This window comes from Oncorhynchus mykiss, chromosome 15 (assembly GCF_013265735.2).
Source record: "Oncorhynchus mykiss isolate Arlee chromosome 15, USDA_OmykA_1.1, whole genome shotgun sequence".
Taxonomy (NCBI): Eukaryota; Metazoa; Chordata; class Actinopteri; order Salmoniformes; family Salmonidae; genus Oncorhynchus; species Oncorhynchus mykiss.
In genome coordinates this window covers 7,240,066-7,249,916 of record NC_048579.1, presented here as the reverse complement: position 1 = coordinate 7,249,916, position 9,851 = coordinate 7,240,066, and the positions used below count along the sequence as shown (strand labels likewise).

At 43.1% G+C, this 9,851-nt stretch overlaps 1 protein-coding gene across 1 annotated transcript in view; it reads left to right on the top strand.

The window, feature by feature from the left end:
* Positions 1–866: 866 nt before the first annotated feature.
* LOC110490890 (noelin-3) overlaps positions 867–9,851 on the top strand; it is a 36,049-nt gene continuing 27,064 nt past the window's right edge. Inside the window, exon 1 of the mRNA XM_036945696.1 lies at positions 867–1,321. Coding sequence (XP_036801591.1) covers positions 1,253–1,321 — 69 coding nt within the window. The 5' untranslated portion in view covers positions 867–1,252. The remainder of the gene's footprint in view (positions 1,322–9,851) is intronic.

The following is a 9,851-nucleotide window of genomic DNA, read 5'->3' as shown; positions in this document are numbered from 1 at the left end:
AGGAGGTCTATGCCACTGTAGATGAGGTCTATGCTACTGTAAATGAGGTCTATGCTACTGTAGATGAGGTCTATGGAACTGAAGATGAGGTCTATGGAACTGAAGAGGAGGTCTATGCTACTGTAAATTAGGTCTATGCTACGGTAGATGAGGTCTATGCTACTGTAGATGAGGTCTATGCTACTGTAAATGAGGTCTATGCTACGGTAGATGAGGTCTATGGTACTGAAGATGAGGTCTATGGTACAGAAGATGAGGTATATGCTACTGTAAATTAGGTCTATGGAACTGAAGATGAGGTCTATGGTACGGTAGATGAGGTCTATGATACTGAAGATGAGGTCTATGGTACTGTAGATGAGGTCTATACCACCGTAGATGAGGTCTATGGTACTGTAGATGAGGTCTATGCTACTGTAAATTAGGTCTATGGTACTGTAGATGAGGTCTATGGAACTGAAGATGAGGTCTATGCTACTGTAAATGAGGTCTATGGTACTGAAGATGAGGTCTATGGTACTGTAGATGAGGTTTAACCCTGGTACCGGTAGGCACCAAGAAGTCACCACATTATCATTTCTGTCATTCTACTGTCAATCCCACTTCTGGCAGCAATGGAGCAAAGTTCACATTGTAAAAATTGTAATGCTAAGAAATTTGTATTTACCCCTTCATATTTCATAGGTTCCATGCCTTTCAATGTGGTGTATTACTGTACATCCAGTACAGTTTGTCATGTACCTGTATTCGTTAACAATTAAAGCGCATTTTATGTATAAATGTGTACAAGTGGTGTCGTGATCTGGTAATTCAAGCTCTAAGTCCTATCCTTTCACAGTGGGAGGTGTGCGTTCATAACTGTTGTCTGTTCTGTTGCCTTTTCTCTCGGCACTGCGTGAGGAGTGGCAGATCTTGGAACTGATCGACATCAACAAACATTTCTCCCCAACACCCAGGACACACAACACATGAGGCCACATCTGTTGTGTGACTCCCATGCAGTCTCGTAGGTCTGTCTCGTCCCCTGGCAGAAACTTTTATCTATGGTGTCAGTTTTAATGAGACCGAGCATCACTTTCTGTATTGGCTTCACGCCAGAGTCCGCGGAGCTGTGGGTGGGAATGATCGTGGATCTATCCGTTTTCTTCTGTTGGAGCGCTCGGAACAGTGGCGGGCACAGCCTACACCGGTAGCGACGCTGACGCAGTCCCGCAATAAGCGAGAAAAGTGTAACTGCCTCAAAACAGACAGAATGCGTATTCTGTTGAGTGTCCTGTACCCGGTGCTTTCAATCACGGTCTTCGGATTATATCCGTCAATGGTGAGTTTCCCCACCTAATTTCTTACAATTCAACGCGAGCTCTCTGCATGTTTCCGTGTCTTTGCTTCAGGATCTGCGATTTTGTGCCTAAATTCACCTTTATTCACATAGCCTGAAATGGAATGGGTCTCCTCAATAAGCCTACACACTTTGGATGTTATGATATTCGTTTTCGTTTGGCGTTGCCTGCAATAACTGTGTCTGAAAATATTCAAAATAATATGAACAATTCACAATATCAGTGAGGCAAGAAAAGTATTGTTTTTAGAGAGACTGAGAATATTGTAATAACTCGCATTTGATTCTCCTGAATATTCGGAGAGAACAGTAGACTCAGCAGCAGAATCAAGCAGTGGATCCCGTTCGGATGTTAAGCACTGGAGACAGCAAACTTTAAAGTGATGAAAATGCTTATTGCAGGATCCCACATAAATCTAACGAATTGATTGATATTTTCATTATGTAGGCTACATCTTTAACGCAGTCAAAGACCACAACTTCTGTTTTTAGCTTTTCTTAAATTCCTCAACCGGCTCTCCTAGTGTATCATCCCGTTCCCAGAGGATTTTGTCAGTGAACGAAAACTGGCACTGACAAGTGGAGTCTATGGAAGCTGTGTTTATATTTTCTGTCGCATATAAACCTCTTCGGGGAAGTATTCAAGACTTGGAATTTAGGTGAACTAGTGACAGTTGGTTTTATCCCCTTCACGGATCGTCTCTGTTGAAACTATGAGCGAATATGAAACTCAACTTGGTGCTGTCTGATTGAGGACGACTGGGCGGAGTGGTGTGGAACGCTGTCGAGCTTGTTCAAAACTCAGTGGTGCTGAAACCATTCAATCAACGACAAGGGGCGCAGGCGGCGTGCAGTCTCCTGCTTCTTGAGTTCGATTTCATGTCGATTCCCGAACTCAGCCAATTGCTATTCTGCTATCAATATGTTCGAGAGGGCCAATTTCATTTTAAACTGAGACACATCTATGTATTACTCCAAATATATAGGTATGTAATGTTCCCATTCCCCAGCTTGTAATATTGATAACCTTATACAAGTTAACTTTTTTATTGGTTAATTAGGCTACTGTAAGTTACAACCAGATATGGGCCTAGATATTCATTTTAAAAACTGTCACAATTTGCAGTAATTTGGTCAATTTACAGTACTTTGGTCAATTTACAGTACCTTGATCAATTTTCAGTACTTTGGTCAATTTACAGTACCTTGATCAATTTACAGTCCTTTGGTCAATTTACAGTACCTTGATCAATTTACAGTACCTTGATCAATTTAGAGTACCTTGATCAATTTAGAGTACCTTGATCAATTTACAGTACTTTGGTCAATTTACAGTACCTTGGTCAATTTACAGTACCTTGATCAATTTACAGTACCTTGATCAATTTACAGTACCTTGATCAATTTACAGTACTTTGGTCAATTTACAGTACCTTGATCAATTTACAGTACCTTGATCAATTTACAGTACCTTGATCAATTTACAGTACCTTGATCAATTTACAGTGCTTTGGTAATTTGATCACCACATTGTGACAGTCAGACCATTGTCAATCAAACCTCGAGCATCTTTAAACAACCCAGTGTAATTTCATGATCGCCACAGTCAGCTGTGTGAATAGATCCCTGAAGACAACACCCACAGAGAATGATATATAAAAGCCTACATACAGTGAGCTCCTAAAGTATTGGGACAGTGACAAGTGTTGTTGTTGTTTTTTGGCTCTGTACTCCAGAACTTTGGATTTGAAATGATACAATGACTATGGAGGTTAAAGTGCTGACTGTCAGCTTTAATTTGAGGGTATTTTCATCCATAGAGTGAAACTTTTAGAAATTTACAGCATGTTTTGTACATAGACTCCCCATTTTAGGGGACCAAAAGTTGGAATGAATTCACTTATGTGTATTAAAGTAGTTAAAAGTGTAGTATTTGGTCCCATAGTCCTAGTACACAATGATTACATCAAGCGTGCCACTCTACACACCTGTTGGATGCATTTGCTGTTTGTTTTGGTTGTGTTTCAGATTATTGTGTGACCAATAGAAATGAATCACAATAGAATATGTTTCTAAACACGTTTAGATGAATGTGGACGCTACCATGATTACGGATAGTCCTGAATGAATGGAGAACAATGATGAGTGAGAAAGTTAGACGCACAACAAATATATATTGGGGAGATGACATTCGTGCATCTGTAACTTTCTCACTCATCATTGTTCTCCATTCATTCAGGACTATCCGTAATCATGGTAGCATTCACATGAATGTAGAAGTGTTTAGAAACATAATATATTCTTATTTACAATAAAAGTGACACAATACATTATTTACCATTAATTTCTATTGGGCACAAAATTATTTGAAACATTACCAAAACAAACCACAAATGCTTACAATAAGTCTGTAGAGTCAAAAGCTTGATGTAATTGTTGTGTTTTTAGGAATATGGGACCAGATACTAAACTTGTGACTATTTTCATCTCTAAAAGTCTGTGGGGGGGAGGGGGGCTAACATATGGAGTTGTTTAAAGATGGTCATGCCGTGGATCATTTGATTTAGAATTTTACATTTGATTTGATTCTTGTATTTTATAAAATATTGAATTTGGCCTTTACTACTATAGCCTACTAAGCTAAAGTATGGAATTGTTTTAAGATGGTCATACCATGGATCATTTAGCTATTTGATTTTGAATTTTAGGACCCCTTTAGGTATACATTTTATTATTTGAAAAAATATAGAATTTGGCCTTCACTACGATAGCTCATAGAAACACATTGAATAACACGGTCATAAATTGTAAGGGTTGCGGAACAGGTGGCAGTTAAGCCAGATGCAGGAGAGCAGAGATAGGTAATAGCCAGAGCAGTTTAATTACAAAACCCACGGCAATACAAAAATAACCTACATGGGTACATAGCGTACAAGCACTTACAAACAAACAATTCCACACAAGGACATGGGGGAAACAGAGGGTTAAATACACAACAATTAATGATGGAAATGGAAACCAGGTGTAAGAAAACAAGACAAAACAAATGGAAAGGGAAAAGTGGATCGACGATGGCTAGAAGACCTGTGACGCCAACCGCCGAACACCGCCCGAACAAGGAGAGGAAACGACTTCGGTGGTACCCCTCCAGCAGCGCGCCGACACCGGCCTCGGGGACGACCTGGAGGGCGAGGTGCAGGGCGATCCGGACGGAGACGGAGGAACTCCCGCAGCATTGAAGGGTCCAACACGTCCTCCACCAGATCCAAGCATCTCTCCTCTGGACCATACCCCTCCCAGTACACGAGGTACTGAAGGCCCGACGTCTTGGATCCAGTATGGATCGAACGGAGTATGCCGGGGCCCCCTCGATGTCCAGAGAGGGTGGAGGAACCTCTTGCACCTCAGACTCCTGGAGCGGGCCAGCCACCACCAACCTGAGGAGAGACACATGGAACAAGGGGTTAATACGGTAATCTGGGGGAAGTTGTAATCTGTAACTCACTTCTGTCTCCTCAGGACTTTAAATCATCCCACAAACCGTAGACCCAGCTTCCGGCAGGGCAGGTGGAGGGGACAGTCTGCGCCGGCTTTCTGGCGCAGCATGGCACGCAGAAGGTGAACATGGACGGCGTCCCATGTTTCCTCTGTGCACCGGAACGAGTCGTCCACCACAGGAGCCTCCGTCTGACTCTAATGCCAAGGAGCAAGAACCGGCTGATACCCCAGTACTCACTGGAAGGGGGAGAGGTTAGTGGAGGAGTGGCGGAGCGAATTCTCTGCCCAGGGCACGAACGCCGCCCACTCCCCCGGCCGGTCCTGGCAATAAGACCTCAGAAACCTACCCACATCCTGTGCGCTCCTCGTCCCCTGCCGCAGGTGGAAAAGACGTTCACCCGCAGCTCTACCCTCGGGCGGGTGGTTGAAGACCCGGAAATGACAGATGAATTCCTCAGCACCGCATCTCCTTCCACCCACATGGCGCTGGCCCACTCCAGGGCTTTCCCCGAGAGGCATGAGACGAGGGTGGACACCCTTTCACAGCCCGAAGGAGCCGGGTGGACGGTCGCCAGGTATAAATCCAACTGCAGCAGGAAACCCTAGCAGCGAGCAGCCGTCCCATCATCCCCGGGGAGTGTGAGACGAATCCCACTGGAACCGGGTGCAGGGGCAGTGAGTAGTGGAGGCCCCTGTTGTGCTGGGGGAGGGGCTGGAGAAACTCCCAGCGGTCCATGATTTGGACAAAGCGGTCCATGGCTACACCGAGATGGTAGATCATCGCCTCTTGCTCCAGGACGCGCTCCTCGACCCCTATACCAGGGGCACCTGCTCCTGCTGACTCCATATGGGTGGTGTGGAATTCTGTAAGGGTTGCAGAACTGATGGCAGTGAAGTCAGACGCAGGAGTCCAGAGAAAGGTAATAGCCAGAGCAGTTTAATTACAAAACCCACGACAATACAAAAAGAACCTACACGGGTACAAAACCTGACACGCACCAGTAACATAACGTACAAGCACTTACAAACAAACAATTCCACACAAGGACATGGGGGAAACAGAGGGTTAACCTCTCTAGGGTAGGGGAGACGCTCACGTCCCACCAGGCCAACATCCGGTGAAACTGCAGAGAGCTAACATGTTAAATACACCTTTGTTGTATTAAAAATTCTTATAAATATGTATCTTACATCATTAATCTTATTAATCCAGCCGCTGTGTCAGATTTCAAAAAGCCGTTACTGCCAAAGCAAACCATGCGATTTTCTGAGGATGGCGCCACACACACACAAGTATTACTAGCATTTTCCAACCAAGCATTAGCGTCAAGAAAGTCAGAAATAACAATAAAATAAATTGCTTACCATTGAAGATCTTGCTCTGTTGGCAATGCCAAGTGAACAGTGAATGTTCGTTTTGTTTGATAAAATACATTTTTATAGCCTAACACAAAACATTTGTAAACCGGTTGCGTCGTGATTTCCGTCTCATTCAACTTTGGATGAATTGTTTGTGGTAATTACACACACTAAACAAGCGTTTATCCAGTCATGGTTGGTTTCATTGCAATCCTCTGGTTGTTACTAACACAACCATACATGATGGTTCTTTTCCCGGGACGTATTGACCGAAACAAACCGATTTGAAGACACCAATCAATGACCTCATTGCGCACCAATGATAGGACCGGTCTATTGTTGATTGACTGTATTTTTGCCCAATGACCACTGATCATCTTGGAAGATAGCCAATGAGCTGAAGTAAACGGCAATATGTAATGGTTATACGTTCGAAGACCAGCCTTTCTCATAAACTCTGGTAAGTTCTAATGCTAATGTCATTGTTTGAAATTAACATTAAATATTATTCATTTGAGATTTTTTTATTTTTATAATTTTTATGCATTAAATAAAAATATCAACTGTAATGAAATGTGTAAAGTACACATTGGCAATACTGTGTGTGTGTGATATATTTTTAAAATGTATTATACATAAACTCTGAATGGATCAGCACTTCACCATAGTGATTATGTTCCCTGTACTCTATATATATCTGTTTATTTTACTTGTTGATACAGGGCTCATATGTGAAAGTATTGTTACTGATTTTTTAAATCTTTCACAGTAGCAGTGATTCTGAATTTGAGCCACCAATGTCTAGGTGTCCATCTCCCTCTGAAGCTGGTTCATCCAGCCGGACCCCCGCTGTCTCCGGCTCCACACCAACCCGGCCATCTAGAGTTGTGAAGTCAGTGACAAAGAAGAGGAGGCGGGGAAGCGATGAGACAGAGGGCCAGAGGGTCGTTGGCACTCTTTGTTAGAAGATGATGTGGAACCAAATCCACCAGTTTTTAGACCCAAAAGGCAGCCAGGACCTCAACTAGACATGACTGCAAAGTACAGCCCCCTTCAACATTTTCAAACTGTTTTTCACCTCGTCAGTTGTTGACTCCCTGGTGTCGAACACCAATAAGTACGGGGCTAAGAAGCAGGCAGGAAAGAAAGAGGCATGGAAGGCCATTTCCATGTCAGACCTTTTCTGCTACTTTCCAATGGTCATTTACATGGAGCTGGTGAAGTTGAAAACTCTAAGGGACTACTGGAAAATGTCAGCTTTCAATCAATTGCCTTTCCCCATGACTGTCATGTCTTGTAAAAGGTTTCTGACTATCTCACGGGCACTTCACATCAGTGACCCAGAAGTTGATGGGGGAGAATGACAAGAAGAGAGGCACACCAAGGTTTGATAGGCTCTGTGAAATAAAACCTCTCTACCCCAGCATCATTGATGCCTGCAAGACTTATTTTCAGCCCGCCCAGAACCTGTCCATCGATGAGAGGATGTTTCAAAGGCCAGAATCAGCAAACAAACCAACCAAATGGGGTTAAAAGCTGTTTGTTTTGGCTGATTATGTGTGTGCCTACACTTGCAATTTTTTTGTTTATGAGGGGAAAAACAGTTTTGCTACCGATAATGGACTGAGTTATGATTCTGTTTTTGGAGTTATTGGATTTTCAACTGCTGGGGAAGAGCTACAAACTGTTTGTGGACAACTCTACACAAGCCCTACCCTGTTTACAGAGCTGAGGAAGCGGGAGGTGTCGGCTTGTGGCACCATTCGTACCAACAGTGTGGGATTTCCAAAGTCCAAGGTGAACGACATGCCTAAGCGGGCTGAGTGAGGTACCATGTGATGGATCCGTGAAGATGGCCTGCTGTTTGTGAAGTGGATGGACACCAGAGAGGTGGTCATGTGCTCCAGTCTCCACAAGTCCTTCGGTGGAGATCACGTCGTCAGGCGAGTGAAGGATGGTGCCGGGGCATGGACCACAAAAAAATGTCCCCATTCCAGCTGCTGTGAAGGACTACAACAAGAGCATGGGGTGTGTGGACCTGTCAGATGCGCTGATAGGATACTACAATGTTCTTCACAAGACCATGAAATGGTACAAAACATTTTTCTATCATTTCATTGACATTGCTGTGGTGAATTCCTTCATCCTCCAGAAGGAAATGGCCAAGAGCTGTGGACAGCCCCCCATCTCACAGCTAGCCTTCAGGTAGCTGCTCATCCAGGAGCCTGCTAGCTACAGCAAGTACACTGCAGCACCTTCTGTCCCTTATGCTCCAACCAGTGGTGTTCACCTGCCCAGATTCATCTCTGCAGGCATGAATGTGCCACAGGGCATAAAGGGCACAGTAGGGAGACGTCGTTGAGCCCTTTGTCACAGGAAATGCCCCATCACTTTCACCACCTGTTCAGTAAGCCTCTGCTTTACAGCAGAAAGAGACTGCTATGGGCAATGGCACCAGCAACACAATATTGCGTAGAGGACTGAGGGTCTTCACAATATTGTAAATAGAAAATGTGTAAATAGTTACTCATGTTATTTGATTGTTTATTATTATTTATTTATTTAATTAATATATTATATATATTATTATATATATTTTTTTTTTTTTGGGGGGGGGGGGGGGGGTGTTAGAATAGGATTTATGTATTTTGTATACAGTTATTTCCTTCAAAATGTATCACTGTACCAATTCGGCCACTTGGGTACATTTGGGTACATTTGTGTGGGACACCTGGGTGACTTTATGCTCAATGTCATGTAGCTCGCTCATTTTTTAAGTTATGTCTAATCCTTTGCTCAGCTATTGTTGCCATCCTATGTTCTTCATTCAAACCATCTTCATTCAAATCATCCCCAGCATCCTATCTGTATGTTTGGCTGTTCTTGGTCATTTGAAAGATGATGCAGCAACAATAAAAAAACAGAAAACGTATGTTTATTTCCTTGTATTTTCTTCTACCAGATCTATGGTGTTATATTCTCCTACAATTCAATTCACATTTCCACAAAATTCAGAGTGTTTCCTTTCAAATGATATCAAGAATATGCATATCCTTGCCTCTGGGCCTAAGCTACAGGCAGTTAGATTAGGGCATGTCTTTAGGCGGAAATTGAGAAGAAGGGGGGGGGGGACCCCAAAGAGGTTAAATACACAACAATTAATGATGGAAATGGAAAACAGGTGTGTAAGAAAACAAGACAAAACAAATGGAAAATGAAAAGTGGATCGATGATGGCTAGAAGACCAGTGGCGTCGACCTCCGACCACCGCCCCGAAAACCGCCCCGAACAAGGAGAGGAACGACTTCGGTGGAAGTTGTGACATAAATGGCAAAAAAAAAGGAATAAGGTTTTGAAGTGTCTCACCTACATTTAGGAGGTATAAGAAAGCTCAGAAAATAGATAGTTTTATGGATGCTGACAAAGGAGGATGAGGTGGATTGAGACAGCTCATGGAATAAAACCAGATATCTCTTAAACTGGCGGATTTTGGTGGGGATTTTTAATTAAGTTACTTAAATAGATGCACGGGTGTATTAACTCTTAGGATTTAATACACAACGTGAATTTGTCCCGATACTTTTGGTCCCCTAAAATGGAGGGACTATGTACAAAAATTGCAGTCATTTCTAAACGGTTCACCCGATATGGATGA